The following is a 16,706-nucleotide window of genomic DNA, read 5'->3' as shown; positions in this document are numbered from 1 at the left end:
TGTAAGAAGTACTTTTTAAAAATGAAATGTTTTGGTATTATTTATGATACGATGTGGTAAAATTCTGGCTTTTAAATTCTTAAGCTCTTAGAATTAAGAGCAATTTCTGATCCCGGGATTTGTAGTGGAAGAAATTATTCTTTCTAATATTATTTCTAATATTTTCTGTAAGCAGAAGAAAGGAATTCATCGTTGTACACAGTGCAGACTACAATTTTTGACCTACAAGGAGAAACTGGATCACAAGATCGAACATCGGACATTTGTCAAGCCTAAAGAGCTAGAAGGATTGCCTCCTGGTACAAAAGTGAGTTGTGTTTTTTTTTCCCCGGGTATTTTTCTTTTTTCATAATTTTTATTTTTGGCTTATTTTTTTTCTTTTAAGCATATTTATTTACATTTTTAAAATTTATTTACTTTAATTGGAGGCTAATTACTTTACATTATTGTATTGGTTTTGCCATACATTGACATGAATCTGCCCCGGGTGTACATGTGTTCCCCATCTTGAACCCCCCTCCCACCTCCCTCCCCATCCCATCCGTCTGGGTCATCCCAGTGCACCAGCCCCGAGCATCCTGTATCATGCATTGAACCTGGACTGGCGATTCATTTCACATATGATAATATACATGTTTCAATGCCATTCTCTCAAATCATCCCACCCTCGCCCTCTCCCACAGAGTCCAAAAGGCTTATTTGTTTTTAATTGAAGGATGATTGCTTTACAATACTGTGTACATGAATACATACACATATATCAACATGAATCAGCCATAGATGCTGCTCTGTCCGTTTGTCCCACCCTCCTTTCTTCCGTGTCCACAAGTCTGTTTTCTATGTCTGCATCCCCAAAAAAGTGAATTTTAAATAGGCTGTATTCTAACCGTGACAATAGAAATAAACCCCTTATATAAAAATTGATTTCTGGTTGTCATCAACATTTTTTTTAGGTTTTATCATTCTTATGCTTAGAAAGAAAATTTTCTACCCATTGTTTTTTGAGTTGATTGAAATGTGCTATATTGGAACATATTCCTTTTTAGTGAGTGCAACTAGATTAACTGTAGACTGAGTCAGTGTGTTGTTTCAATATTCTATAGTCTGTTTTTGAGCTTTTCCAGTTGGCAGCTTATATGTCTGCTTCAGCTGGTGAGGAATCATGTTTAATTTATCTTTGTGTCTCCAACATCTGCTATAATGCCTTAAATGCCATGGTTTGTTGAAGTTAGTATTACTGAAACTACTCTTAGAGAAGTTAGTATTACTGAAACTACTCTTAGAGAAGCAAGTTCTCTTGATTAACATTGCTTTGTTAAGTGAGAAAACATACATCTGACTACAAATTTCATTTTCCCTATTTGCTTTACTTACATCTGTTTTCTCTCACTTCTTTATATAAAGTCAGCTTTTGACTGTTTGCTCCAGTGGAGAGATACATAATCCAAAGTGAAATAATTCCCAAACACTTAACATATTTTGAGTACTAACCTTTGAATGTGAGTATGTCTGCTATTTGAGTTCATTAAAATAATGGAAAGCAGTGCTCTGAAGCTCTAGAGGGAGAGAAGCTATCCAGTATCTTTCCCTATAGGCCATTCATTCCATGCTGGAAGAAGACATGCAGAATTCTAATATTAGTATAAGCAGTGCAATCCTCTCTCATATCTTCCCTTATTAATAATAATAGTAATAATTAGTGTAATATAATATTATTTAAAATGATACTAAGTGTCTTGTTCAGTTGGGTTGCTCAGTAGTGTCTGACTCTTTGTGACCCCATGGACTACAGCATGCCAGGCCTCCCTGTCCATCACCAACTCCCGGAGCTTGCTCAAACTCATGTCCATCGAGTCGGTGATGCCATCCAACCATCTCATCCTCTGTCATCCCCTTCTCCTCCCGCCTTCAGTCTTTCCCAGCATCAGGGTCTTTTCCAATGATTCAGTTCTTCACATCAGGTGGCCAAAGTATTGGAGCTTCAGCTTCAGCATCAGTCCTTCCAGTGAGTGTTTAGGACTGATTTCCTTTAGGATTGACTGGTTGGATCTCCTTGCTGTCCATGGGACTCTCAAGAGTCTTCTCCAACACCACAGTTCAAAAGCATCAGTTCTTCGGTGCCCCACTTGTTAGCACTTCAGAATTAAGTTTTCAGTGTGCTTTTTCATTCATTCTATTAATTAATCCCTGTAACAAACCAACAAGGTAGAAAAGGCAGGTATTACTCCCATATTACAGATGAGGAGGCTTAGAGAGGATAAGTTACTTACTCAAGGTCACATGGCTAGGAAGAAGTAGTATTGAAAGTTAACCTCAGGTTTTTTGACTCCTATTTCAGCACTTTTTGTATGATACTAAGCCACAAGTATTTCATAAGCCTTCCTCATTTGCTGTTCCTTAATTACATGGCAGTAGTATAATCAAGTTATTAAAGAAAATGTTAACAAGTGACTGTTTTTCACTATTAACCAAATGGGTATAATCAAACATTTATTTTTCTGAATAGTTAATGATAAATTTTTTATTAGCTCCCTCTAAGAAAATTCTGAGTATTAATTAAACTCTCCATGATGTATTATGAATTGCTGTAACCACCACAGTAACCTTTGGAACCGTAAATCCTGCTCGATGAACTCCCAGAGAGAGCAGGTCACATTTACTGGAGATCTGCTCATTTCTTTTTTTCAATTGAAGTATAATTGATGTACAATATTACGTGTTTTGAGTGTGACATAGTGATTCTGGAGGTCTGTTCTATAGTTACCAAGGAGTAATGCAGGCCTTTCCAGAGTTAGCTCAGGCATTGAGATTTAAAATTTGACCTATATATTTGAAAATATAGCTATTCAGTTATATCAGAACATAAAATAGCCATAGGATGAGCTCTTTTGACCTATTAATATTTCTGTTAACGTATAAATGTCATCAATATAAAACCAGTATTAAAACAGTAAATAAATACTGAGGTGGATTTCATTTAATTGGTATGACTATTTATAGAATAAGAGCTGACTCATTGGAAAAGACTCTGATGTTGGGAAAGATAGAGGGCAGGAGAAGGGGGCTACAGAGGAGGAGATGGTTGAATGGCATCATTGAATCACTGGACATGAGTTTGGGCAAACTCGAGGAGATAAGTGAAGGACAGGGAAGCCTGGCATGCTGCAATCCATAGGTCGCAAAGAATCGGACATGATTCAGTGACTGAACAACAACAATTTAGAATAAATGGGAGACTTCTTTGATTGTAGTTTATACTTAGATATTTAACTTTTTGTATGGTGGTGATTTTTTTTTTCCGGTAACAGCTTTATTAACATGTAATTCATATACCATGCATACAATTTACCCATTTAAAGTATACAATTCATTGGTTTTTAGCATATTCACAGAGTTGTGAAAACATCACTACAATCTGAGAACATTTTGTCACCCCATATCCATTAGCAGTCACTCCCAATTTCCCCTCCACAACAACAGACAAACTTTAACCTGTCCCTATGAATTTTCCTATTCTGGACATTTCATATAAATGGAATCATGTAATATCTACAATATGTGGTCCTTTATTGCTGATTTCTTTCACTTAATATAATGTTTCTGAGGTTCATCCATGAGGTTCATCCTGTAGCTTGTATCAGTGCTTCATTCTCTTTTAAGGCTGTATTAGTACTTACGTATCAGTACCTTTATGGCTGAATATTATTCCATTGTATGAATATACCATATTTTATTTATTCACTCATAAATTGGCGAGCATTTGGTTTGTCTCTATTTTTTGGCTATAATGAATAATGCTGTCAGGAAATTTCATGTGCAAATTTTTGTATGGACATTTCCCTTGAGTAGAATTGCTAGGAGTGGAATACCTAAGGGTTATATAATAATAATAATTATGTTTAACATTTTAAAGAACTGCCAAACTGTTTTCCAAAGCTACTGTACCATTGTACATTCCCACCAGCAATATATGAAGGCTGAAATTTCTCCACATCCTGTCAGCACATGTTGCTACCTGTCTTTTTCATTATAGCCATTTAGTTGGTCTAAAGTGATGTATTACTGGAGTTTTGATTTCCATTTCCTTACTAATGATGTTGAGCGTCTTTTCGTGTGCTTATTTCATATGTCTGTCTTCTTTGAAGAAATGCCTATTCAGATCATTTGCCCATTTGTTAATTGCATTGTCTTTTATTGAGTTGTAAGTTATGTTGTATACATGTCCTTTATTAGAGATATGATTTGCAAATATTTTCTCTCATTCTGTGGTCATCTTTTCATTTTCTTAACAATGTCCTTTGAAGTACAAAAGTTTTCATTTTTATGAAGTCCATTTATCTGTTCTTTCTTTGGTTTCTTGTGCTTTTAGTATCATACCTAAGAAATCATTGCCTAACTCAAGGTCATGAAGATTTACTCCTTTTCTTCTAAGAGTTTTGCAGTTTTAGCTCTTACAATCTGGTCTTTGATACATTTTGAATTAATTTTTGTATTTAGTATACTCCAGTGTTCTTGCCTGGAGAATCCTAGGGACGGGGGAGCCTGGTGGGCTGCCGTCTATGGTGTTGCACAGAGTCGGACACGACTGAAGCGACTTAGCAGCAGCAGCAGGGTCCAAATTCATTCTTTTGCGGGTAGATATCCAGCTGTCCTAGCACCATTTGCTGGCTTGAATTATTTTGGCACTCTTGTCAAAAAATAATTATGCTTTGCATAAAGTGTGATTTTTCTAGTATTAATGTGATTATTAATTTTCTAAAAGTATATATTACATTTATTTTTATAGGTCACTATCCGAGCTTCAATTGGATCTCTTCATTCAAGACCATCAACTTCCAAGAGTATTCTACCTTCCAATAGTTCTGCAAGCACTTCTCTTCAGGTCTCATCTTCAAAGTCTAAAGGTACAACTACTGGAAGTTCTCTAAAATCTCATGCAAGTGAATATAAGACAAGAAAGTTTCGTACAACTGCATCCACTGGAAGTAAACCTAGTACAAGTAAGCAAGGTAGAGGTGCATATAAATACAGAGCAAAAACCTCTTACAAGCCAAAGAAAAAGCGCAACAGGAGAAGTAAAATCAGCATAGCTTTGAAGAACTTAAGGTAATATCTTTTATTCCTGATATACATTCCTATTTCAATATTAACTGTTCAAGGTTATTTTAATATAGCTTACCATATCACCAGATAATGCATGTTTACATGATAATCACTTATCTGGCATAAAGTCCAAGAAAATAATAAAAAGATACTTTTTCCTACTGCTGCTGAACAGAACTTGAATTTCTGTACTTATTTTATAATTGCCATCTTCTACACTAATCTTATAATTTGTGCTTATATCTTGTGACAGTTGAATTGGTTTATGTAATCCTTTTTATTCCAAGGAAACATTAACTGATATTAAAGTTTTTACTTATTCTAGCTTATTGTTTCAAAGCAGATTTTCAAATTCCAAGTCCATTTAAAGATTTAAATGTCTTGGCTCCAATTAATAAAACATGAATAAGCCTTTACCTTATTTTTTAGTTTTCCAATATATTTTTATCATTTTTTTCTGTCTCCATAAGGTGTCGTCGGGGAATATACACGTGCATTGAATGTCATTCCAAAATAAAAGATTTTGCAAGCCACTTTTCATTATTTATGCACTGTAATTTTTGCAAATACAGCACTAACTGTAACAAAGCCTTTGTAAATCATATGCTGAGGTGAGTTAAACATGTACACGGCCAGTCAAAACTACCATTCAAGGTAACTTGGTTTTTGAAAACAAAGCCACTTTGTCACATCAAGGATCTAAGAAGATCTAGCAACAGGGAACTTCTAGGATATTATCCAATACTGTTTTCCAGCATAATAACTCATGAAATTAGTGGGACAAAATTTTTAGGAATAGTTAGGCTAATGAAATTAGAACAGGTCTGATGGAAAGTTATTTTTCTAAGTCTTTCTAAAGTGGTCCATAAAACTTCAAATGTTCCGAAATATCTTATCAAATAAGTGCATGTAACTATGTGGTGTTCCCTACTTCAAAGCAATCTCTTTTAGAGACTTCACCTTTGACAGAAATGCTAGGAACATCATCAGCGCTCACATGCTCACTCTCTTGTGTTCTTTATCTCTCATTCTTCCTCTAACCCATCTGTCTGTCCGTTTGTTTTTCAAGGCCTCTATCTTTGCATTCATTTGATGAAATGTGAAATGAGACTGCATGAATAGTCCAGTCATGACATTACTGTTGGAATTATTTTTCATATATCAATTATTTTACATTATTTGAGCACCTACCATGTACTCTATGCTAGAGAAAGACTTTAAAGCCCACATTACTTTCGTTTGAATCTTCAGTTCAGTCGCTCAGTCGTGTCCGACTCTTAGCGACCCCATGAACCACAGCACGCCAGGCCTCCCTGTCCATCACCAACTCCCGGAGTTCACTCAAACTCATGTCCATCGAGTCGGTGATGCCATCCAGCCACCTCATTCTCTGTCTTCCCCGTCTCCTCCTGCCCCCAATCGCTCCCAGCATCAGAGTCTTTTCCAGTGAGTCAACTCGTCGCATGAGGTGGCCAAAGTATTGGAGCTTCATCTTTAGCATAAGTCCTTCCAATGAACACCCAGGATTGATCTTTAGAATGGACTGGTTGGATCTCCTTGCATAGTAGTACTTTATTCCTTCAGTATGGATTTTGCTAAATAAGCAAAAATTGTTCAGATATAAATATGCTAAGTTGATTATTCAAATGGAGGTAGGTCCATTTATTTTCAGTCAGAAATAAGATATAACCAATAAAAGTGGTTTCTTGGAGCTTATAAAGGTCAAGTACCTTTATTCTGCCTCTGTGTTACTTTATGGTCATAGTTAGCTACCACTTTCAAGGATTTGCCCACATTTTTTAATGCCTTCAACACTTAACTCTCACTGTTTTTTTCCCTCTTAATGATTCCCCAGCCTGACTTCATTGTACCTTGACGTTAATGCTTGCACTTCATATCCACCTCTAGGGCATTAAAAAATGCCACTAACCAATGTTACTTTGTCATATATAATATTCATTCATTTTGAAATCTCATTACTTCAAGACTTTTAGTCTTGGCTTCTCTTTCCAGTCCAGTATCACCAAATCCAGTCTTATAGTTAACTTCAGCCTCAAAGTCATCTGTTGTGAATCTTGCTTTTTTTTTCTTGCTTTGTTTTTTGTTCTAGAATCCTTCCACATCTTCAGCCATGCTTACCTTGCTATCCTTGACTCTTAGCCTTTTTGATCTTTCTCTTTGCTCAGTTCTAGCCTGTGCTTGATTTAGTCAGCTTTGAATTTATGTGGTCCTGTCTTTTCTTAAGAATACTTACTTGTTTTTGTCTACAACATCTGTGTAGATGCTTTTCAGTACCTTCAGGATTTTATTCTAGTCTCTCAGTTATTAACCTTGCCCACTAATTACTCAGAGGTCATCTTTTTCATTTTTCCCAAGGTTAACCTTTTTCTGCCTCAAATGTTTTTCCCTTCATCCAGACATTAATCTCAGAAAAAGACATGTCCACTTTTTCAAAGTTAGTTTTGCCCCTCATCTCCTCCATTTCCTCCATAATTTGATGCACCCTCATCTTTTTCTCTGTACCAGATTCCTTCTGCCTACAAAAATTTTCAGTTTTTTTTTTTTTTTTAGTATGAGGGAGAGTTGCCTTTAATTTGCATATTTTCTTGTCTTCCTTTCACTGTCAACATTTGTAAAAAGTATTCTTTTCTATCTTGTCATTTCTTTTCCCTTTGTAATGTGAGTATCACCCCCATCTTAATCAGTTCAAGCTGCCCTTTTCAAGATTATCAATCATGTCCTAATCACTAAATGTATTCACTGCTTTTCATTCTTACTCTTCTATGACTTCTTTAAGAGTATTTGATATTTTTGATCGCTCACTTTTGAAACTCTTCTCAAGTTCTCCTAAACAATTACCACAATTTTTTTCTTTTTTGCTCCTCCTCTATTTCATTACCTTTTCTTTCTTCGGCTCTTCTTGCCTCTTTGCATTTCTTTTCTTGGTACCTTAACCACTCTTGAGAGTTTTATATTTTACCGTTCAACTGTAAATCCTCCAATTTCAATGCTGAGTTTTCCTGAGATCCAACTCTTTATCTCAAATTATTTGATAGATCACGGGACACAAATAAGTCAAACATTTTTGTCTGTCTAGGATCCAAGCTATTATTATCCCCTCCCCTTTAAGCTTAGTCTGTCTCAATGCATCGTTTGCATAAATGTGGAGCATCACCTGGAAATAAAACACTTTTGAGTTTCTGAGGCCTATAGTGTTCTCTTGATCTGGCACCATTCATCATTGCTTCCTGAAAATCTATCTTTCTGTAATTTACCACTCTGCCTCACAACTACTGCAATGGTTCTGCACCTGTGCCTCAGTTGTTCCAAACCAGACTCCAGCCAGCCTTTCTCTCAGTATACTGCTGGGGGGAATGCTGGTCTCTTATTCTGTGCCAAACACATGGCTGCTTCAACAGGGGTTTAATTCTGCCCTGAATTTATAGGAGATTAAATTGGAAATTATCTTTGGTGTTCCTTGAGTTCATGGATCATTCTGTTCTCTCCCATTTACCATAGGCTTCTCAACTGTCTTACGGGACCTCTGGCCCCAGTCTACCCCCAAAATATCCCCAATTGGCCCTCGGCTTCCTTCAAAAACTTTTTCTAATTTCCAGTGAGCCCCAAGCCTGCACTGCAGCATCATCAGGCACACTTACTCATCGTTCAGCTCATATAGAACTGAAATCCTCCACTTGTACTTTTCTAAGGGCTTTGTAAGTCTCTCTGTGTTTCCCGTACTTCATTCATGCCTTGCCTTGGTTGCCTCAAGTACCTCCCCCTAATTGGATACCCTCACTCTGACTCAGTGTGTATTTTTGTCATAAGATTGAGCTCTGTACGTACAGAAGCTTCTTTTTCTCAGAGGTCAAGTACCTTTATTCTCAACCCATATCAACTCTAATCATACCAGACAGAAGTCAAGCCCCTCGAAATAATTGATCTTCCCCAGTGTATAGTTTGTCCCATATTCCATAGAGTGACTTTTTCTTTTTCTTTGTTATGCACCTCTCCTTCCCTCTCATTTTACCTTCTGTGAAGTATCTGACCACTGTGGCCCCTCATAGGAATCAATTTTTTTTTTGAGTTCTGTACTATTCAGCTATTCTGCCTCATATTAAATATGTGTCCGTCTCACCTACTTGAGAGAGTGGTTCTTTGTATTCGCCATGGCACCTATTCTGAGGACTTTTTCTTGGAGGGATAGGTAGTCATTCTTGTCCCATCTGTACATGGTATGTTGATGGATAGTTACCGTGTGTCTAAGGATATCCATTGAATTGATGTGTTGCCTAGTTTTGGTCTGTCAGTGCAAGCTAGGGCTAGTACTTTTCAAACCTTAGTTTGTGTAAGAATCATCTGAAAAACTTACTGAAACTGATTTCTGGGCAACACAACCAGAGATTAATTCAGTAGGTCTGGAGTGGGAGCTGAGACTTTGTAGTCAGTATTTCTAATAAGCTCCCAGGTGATGCAGATGCTGCTGGTCCTATGGACCACACTTTGAGTAATGCTGTGCTATGCCGAAAGGAAGTGAAAGTGTTGGTCGCTTAGGCATGTCCGACTCTGCAACCCCACGGATTGTAGCCTGCCAGGCTCCTCTGTCCATGGAATTCTCCAGGCAAAAATACTAGAGTGGGGAGCCACTCCTTTCTCCAGGGGATCTTTCTGACCCAGGGATCGAACCCAGATCTCCTGCATTAGCAGGCAGATTCTTTGCCTTCTGAGCCACCAAGGATCCTGGCTAATTCTGCTTGACTTTCTAATACAGGAAAGCTTTCCATATCAACTTAAAAGGCAGTATAGAAGCTGTTAGTATTGGCTGCAAAATTTGGTTAGTGGTTTTCTGTTCTGTGCATAGAGAAAGCATTGTTTTAACTCGAGTTATGCTTCCTTTAATTCATGTTCTTTAAAAGCTCTTCCAGTAATTGCAGAAGATTCTTTGTTTTATTTTACTGATGGTAATGTCACTTGGCCTAAGAAACAGTTTCTTCCAGGGTCATTCATATTCTTCCCCAGGCTAAGTATATTAAGATTAGAAAGTAATAAATAATTATTATTCATAACAGTTTATAGTACAGCAAAATACATCATTAACAAATAACTTTTAAATTGTTCTCAACTCTTATTAAGTGAAAAAATTAATTTGATGCTCTTTGCATGTTTAACTCAAGTTATTTTTTTTATAGCAGTGAGGTATAATCATTTAGGATTATTCTCAGGGAAATATGTTGTTAGAAAATACAATGATAACATGAAATGTAAGATAAAAATCTTGAATTAAACAGATGCTAAATAGAATTTTATAGTTTAAATAGTGGTCTTTTATTCAAAACTAGAAAACTAAGCATAGGCTTGAAAAATTGTCATAAAATTAATGACTTACTGTATAATAAAATCTCATTTGTTTCTTGTCTTTCCAGCTCTCATAGCAGCCAGCCATCTAAACGGTTTTATATTTTTAAGAGGCGTCCTAGAGCTCTCAGGTAACTAATTAATCTTTTATTCTCTCTATAGTAACTTTTTAACCTGATGCTGGAGTGCCTAGTTTGGAAAATGAAATGATTGGTACGGGACGTAATAGAGTTCTATTCATTATATCCTTAGATCAAAGAGGGGATTACCTAATATTCTCAGCTAAACTTTGTTTCAGTGATATTGGGCATTAAGATGAAACTTACATGAATTTGCATTATGAAATTAAAAAGTAAGGCTCTCTAGCAATATTTGAATATTTAAAAGACTTTTAAGATAGTTGACAAAGTGACTGACACACTTTTATTTTTGAAATAATACACAACTTGTTTACTATTCAGAGGAATTGTGAACATTTCTGAAAGGATCGATAATTAATGTTGGTTCTACCACACACACTTAGCTCGGAATTCACTAAGGACCACTTTTTCACATTCTTCTAATTCCTTTTCACTCCATTTTCCTTTGGTTACTTATTTTGTTATTGCTATCATTGCTATTTGAGATACCAGTGTCAAGATCTTTATATTAATAGCATCAGGCTAAGACATAGACTTTTAAGTTTAGCCAACACTTGTTTTAATGCTTTGGGTTAGTGGAAAAGGAGAAGGGGGATGCTGTGACTCAGGATCTTGTATTTTGATCTCTTCTGCCTCATTTGCTCTTCCCCAGATATGTGCATGGGTAGCTAACTCTGTCGCCTCCTTTAGGTCTCTACTCCAATGAGTGAGGCTTTTCCTTGACCACCCCATTTAAAATACCATCCTTTCCCAGCCCCAGTCCTAACACTCCGTATCTCCCTTTCTTGCTTTGTTTTTACTTCATAGCAACTTTTTACTGTTCAATAGATTGTATATTTCACCCTCTTGTTTACTGTCTGTGTCTTCTCACTAGAATGTGTATGATTTGGATATTTGGCTATGCATTTGCCTGGGCATTCAGTAGTGGCCTGGCATACGGTAGGCATTCTGTAACTATTTATTGAGTAAATTAATATTGAAAGTGACATGTGGAGTGTGTAGATGATAGACCAATAATAAATAACTCATAGGAAGAGGAAAGTTTTATTCCATTTTTTAAAAATATATCAGTGCAATTTTAAAACTATTGCTAAATTCAAGGAAGTAGGAAACACTAATAAACTTTATCTAGATATTAACATTTACTAAAAATTTTTATAATAATGAAAAGGATTTATTAATTCTAAAGATGAGAATTTAATTTGATTTTTATCTCACTATTGTCAAACTGAGTTGTGTGCTTGGTTCTTAGATTTAATTTTACGACTTTTTTCCTCACATTGGGTTGGTCTCAAATTTAAACAGAAAATTGGTGATTTTCTGTGTATGGGAGTTTTCATACTTAAAAATGTAAGAATAGTAAATTTATAATTGTTATTTTATTAAAATGCAGTGTTCATTTTTAAATTCATTGTATATCTATCATGTATAACACAAGGTAGCAAATTCTGTGAAGATGACAGTGATGAAGTAGGCTTGGTACCAACCTTCAAGGAATGTACAATTTATAAAATGTGAACATAAGTAACTACAGAAATTAATACAGGGAGGTATAAGTGCAATGAGAGTTACTGATTTGAAGAGAAAGAGAGGTTTCTTCTTATAAGAAGAGGCAAGGGGCATTTTAGTTGGAAAAACAGCATGAATGAAAATAAAGGAAAAAAGCAAAAGATATACACAAGTAGTACAGTTTGGATGAAGCATGAAATTCATATAACATCGTACTAAGTTCAGAGTTTGGGAATAATTTTGAGCTTAGATCCAGATTGTGGAATCCTTGGAAAAGCCTAGGGAATTTGGACTTAATCTGAAGATGTTGGGAAAGCCATTGGTGCTTCATGTAGAATCAAGGATACTAAAGGAAGATCAATTTGGAGTTGTATTCAAGGTGAGTTGTAGCTGCATGAGTCACGTGCATGCATGCGTGCATGCTTAGTCACTCAGTCATGTCCAACTCTCTACAACCCCATGGACTGTGGCCTGCTGGGCTCCTCTGTCCACGGAATTTTCCAGGCAGGAATACTGGAGTGGGTTGCCATTCCCTTCTCCATGGATCTTCCCCACCCAGGGATCAAACCCAAGTCTCCTGTGTCTCCTGCCTTGCCAGGCCGGTTCTTTACCACTGAGCCACCTGGGAAGCCCACATGAGGCACATGGATGGATTAAGACTATTGCAGTAGTTAAGAATGATTTAATAAAATAATCTGGGTTGAAGTGGTATCATGCCACGTTTAAGAATATGGGCTCTAGAATCAAAAGGTTCAGTTTCAGACCTGGTCCTGACCTTGGTAAGTTACTGAACCGTCCTCTATAAAAAAAGTTAAAATTACAGCACCTGCCTCTTTGGGTTGTTACACGATATAGGTGAGATGATATATCTAAAACCCTCAGCCTACACAGAGTAAATGCTCAATAAATTGCTAATACTGAATATTATAAAATTTTTCAAATAGTGACTGTCTTAAGGAAAAAAGAATCAGAAATAGCTACAATTTTGAGCGTTTATGTCAGGGGCATGGCATCATTAAGGACCAGTCAGGAGGAATGACTTTTCACAGGTAAGGATGGGGAAGTACACGACTTTAGTTTCATGAAGATCATTTCTGATGTGACAACTCAGTGTAAATATACAACAGGCTGTTAAAGAGTAGAGTTGCAAGGGAGAAGTTAGTCTAACCTGTGCTATGAATTTATTCTTATACAGGTAAAGTACTTAATTTTAAAGTATTTAAATTTAAAACGAACTGCAAAAGTATATTTATGCTTTGTTAATCTGATAATAATTGCATGATTTATGTTTACATAATTTATTTTGGAGACCTCATTTCTCCTCTGATTTTATCATCATTTAAATAGGACATTAGATAGTAGGCTTCCAAGAGTATCCTTTTTTGTTCTCTTATATTTGTAACACAAATTCATACTAGTAGTACAGAGTATGTAAAGAAGGTTCTCAGCAAATGTATATTGAATGAATGAATCTTGCTTTGCTGATGGGCAAAGACAGAAAAAGATTGTGCCTTGCACAAGTTATGCAAGTTGTTAGTGGAGTCCTGACTGGGTTTTAGTTCTCTCTTCACTCATAGCTTTTAGAAACCACATGAGAGGGGACTGGAAAAGGAAATTGCAAACCACTCCAGTATTCTTGCCTGGGAAATCCCATGGACAGAGGAGCCTGGTGGGCTACAGTCCATAGGGTTGCAAAGAGCTGGACACGACTGAACAACTAAACAAAGCGAGGAGAGGGAACAGCATATAGAGCACTAAACGTTCGCATAATTTAGACGTGGCTATGCTAGTGGCTCAGACGGTAAAGCGTCTGTCTGCAATGCAGGAGACCCGGGTTCGATTCCTGGGTTGGGAAGATGCCCTGGAGAAGGAAATGGCAGCCCACTCCAGTATTCTTGCCTGGAAAATCCCATGGACCGCGGAACCTGGTAGGCTACCATCCATGGGGTCACAAAGAGTCGGACACGACTGAGCGACTTCACTTTCACGCCATTTTCTAGAGACATAGTTATACCATTTCATATATATCGGGCTTGTATAACAAAGTTTGGAAATGGTGGTCGCAACACACAAAAAAAACTAATCAAGTTATTATGTGGAAAAATAATAATTGAATTTGTGTATGGATTTTTTTAAAAGACAAAAACCTTTTCTTTGTCTTATTTTTTTCATAGGGGCATTACTCTAGTGTGCCTTAAATGTGATTTCCTAGCTGATGATTCTGCTCTCGATCGTATGGCTAAACACTTAAGTCAACGTAAAACTCACACTTGCCAAGTTATAATAGAGGATGGTACGTATATATAATTGTGTTACTTTAGATTTCTGATATTTATTCCAGTGTTTTTGATCGACCACAGTATGGGCTCTTACATATTAAAATAATAGTTTCATTCCTCATACGTTCTTTAAAAACATTTTATTTTATATTGAAGTATAGTTGATTTACAATGTTATATTAGTCTCTGGTGTACAACACACTGATTTAGTTATACATATATATATAGAGAGATTCTTTTCATTACAGTTTATTGCAAGATATTAAATATAGTTCCCAGGGCTATATAGTTGGAACCTTGTTCTTTATCTATTTTTATAGAGTAGGTTATATTTGCTAGTCCCGAACTCCTAATTTATCCTTTCCCTCCATTTCCCCTTCTCATTCCTCATGTATTCTATTTTAAATGCAAAACTCTTTCTAATTTCAGTTCCTGAAAGTACCTCAGCTTTTGAACCCACTTCTGCGTAAGTTTAACATTCGTTCAGTGCATTTTTCTTTGATGGATTTTAGCACTATTGCATTTATTGACTGTATCACTAATAGAAATGAAAAATATTAAAGTATTTTGTTTTTGTTTTTGTTTTTAAAGCCTCTTGTTGAAATAGATTCCTGCTCTATGGAGCTCGTGCAACCTGGTGCAAGACAAGTTGGAATTTCCTAAGTTCAAAGTTCTGAAGTGTTTTCTTACACAAAGGCAGTTTCCTAAGTTCAAAGTTCTGAAGCGTTTTCTCATAGAAAAGCAGTTAAACAGCCAAGTTCATGACACTAGTTCTCATTGTTCAGCTCTTTTCAGCTGTCAGATGGCACTAGAATCTTATTCCACCTTATCTTTGTGTCAGGTTAACATACCTTAACAATATGCTTTTTTCCTGTTGGCTCTCTTCAGAAATAACTTTTGTTGCTATGATCTTTTCTTGCTGTGCTTAAAATAATTCGTGTTTTTCTCCGCTATACTTGCTTTCAGAATACTGCATTCCAAATGATGTGACTGTTCATCTTTTTTGTCTGTTTTGTCTGGTTTCTTAGTTAGTTTTTTAGGAGATTACATTACATTTTTAGGTCAGATAGTTATCTTTTTCTTCATTCCTTGTCTGTCATTGTTCTATTTTTCATATTTTTCAGATGCAGAAGCAACACAGAAATTTCAAATAAAGTCCAGGGTATTCCTGGTCAGTGTCCCCCTTCGATGGACACGTCTGATGCCTGTTCTCTCTTTCCAAGGAATGTGAATTATTTGACTGTGAGACCTCCTCTAGATTTTGGCCTTAAGAAATCAAGTCTTAGGGAGAGTCCCTTCCTTCATGACTGGTCTCCCATAAGACTGATGCTAATTTGGCCAGAGATGACCTCAAGGTCCACCAAATAGAGCACAACTTTCTGCTGGGGCTTTGGTTCTTGATCTTAAGCTTATGGGTCGATTCTGACCGAGAAAAGCCCATCAGATCAATGCTTCAACATCCAAGTTGAAGTTGAATCATTCTGGCTGCTGCTCTTTTATCTTCCTCTAGTGTGCATGCAGTCCAGGGAATATAAAAACTGGTTATATAGGGAAACAAGGTTACTTTTACTTTCATGTTCTTGGAAAACAAGTTTCTGAAGTTACAGTTCCAAAATAGTTTTACTGTTGTTTGAAGTATTTTCCAGTATTAAACCCTAGACGCATTCAGCAATACTAATATTCAGGGTTTTTTTTTAGTCTAATTTAATTTTGTTATCTTGGTTTTATGTTGTCTTTGCCAAATTTATTAATGTCTGTTTTGTTATATCCTCTTTTCTTTCTTCTCTTTAAAACTTGTTTTGTGTTCATTTTCTTTCGTTAATAACTCAAAAAAATCCTTTGAATTCCCTACAAATTTTATGTAGCAACCTATTGGCAGCTTCTTAATTTGGTAATTATTCAGATCACTAGACATTATTACATCCACTGTCTATCTTGGTACTATCGTTACCTTAGTGATTGTGAGTTCAAAGGCATGAAGAATTGACAAAGAACAGTTCCTACAGATCTTAAAGTGAGTTTTAACGTTGCATTTCTGTACATCTAATGCATACTATCTTCTTAGCCATTAATGTAATTCCTTTGGATAAAGATAATATATTCAGAAAATATTGGGACCAAAAAATGCACTTGTTTCTTGCCCATATATATATAGATGTATATTTTTTTTAATTTGGTGTTTGTTTATTTTGGTTACATTGAATATAGATTTGCTGAACAGTTTTGATGTTATTACTTATTTTTTTAATAAAATTTGTATTGTGAAAGTGCCTCTGGAATTATTTTCTAATAAATTCGAATAAAAGCTATAGATTTTGTC

General features: G+C 36.0%; 1 protein-coding gene across 6 annotated transcripts in view; it reads left to right on the top strand.

The window, feature by feature from the left end:
- The window catches only part of ZNF280C (zinc finger protein 280C), a 58,136-nt gene extending 42,846 nt beyond the window's left edge, over nt 1–15,290 (top strand). For 4 of the 6 annotated variants that reach the window (XM_088833803.1, XM_055393482.2, XM_088833805.1 and 1 more), the window contains 7 exons: nt 173–307; nt 4,787–5,106; nt 5,574–5,714; nt 10,527–10,589; nt 14,282–14,400; nt 14,816–14,852; nt 14,978–15,290. In XM_088833803.1, coding sequence (XP_088689929.1) covers nt 173–307; nt 4,787–5,106; nt 5,574–5,714; nt 10,527–10,589; nt 14,282–14,400; nt 14,816–14,852; nt 14,978–14,993 — 831 coding nt within the window. In that variant the 3' untranslated portion in view covers nt 14,994–15,290. The remainder of the gene's footprint in view (nt 1–172; nt 308–4,786; nt 5,107–5,573; nt 5,715–10,526; nt 10,590–14,281; nt 14,401–14,815; nt 14,853–14,977) is intronic. The other 2 variants (XM_055393484.2, XM_088833804.1) reach the window with 1 other exon arrangement.
- The last annotated feature ends 1,416 nt before the right edge of the window (nt 15,291–16,706 follow it).

This window comes from Moschus berezovskii, chromosome X (assembly GCF_049115385.1).
Source record: "Moschus berezovskii isolate FMDL1 chromosome X, NW_MosBer_1.0, whole genome shotgun sequence".
Lineage (NCBI taxonomy): Eukaryota > Metazoa > Chordata > Mammalia > Artiodactyla > Moschidae > Moschus > Moschus berezovskii.
The sequence above is the reverse complement of the archived record's forward strand: the minus strand, read 5'-3'. Positions and strand labels throughout refer to the sequence as shown.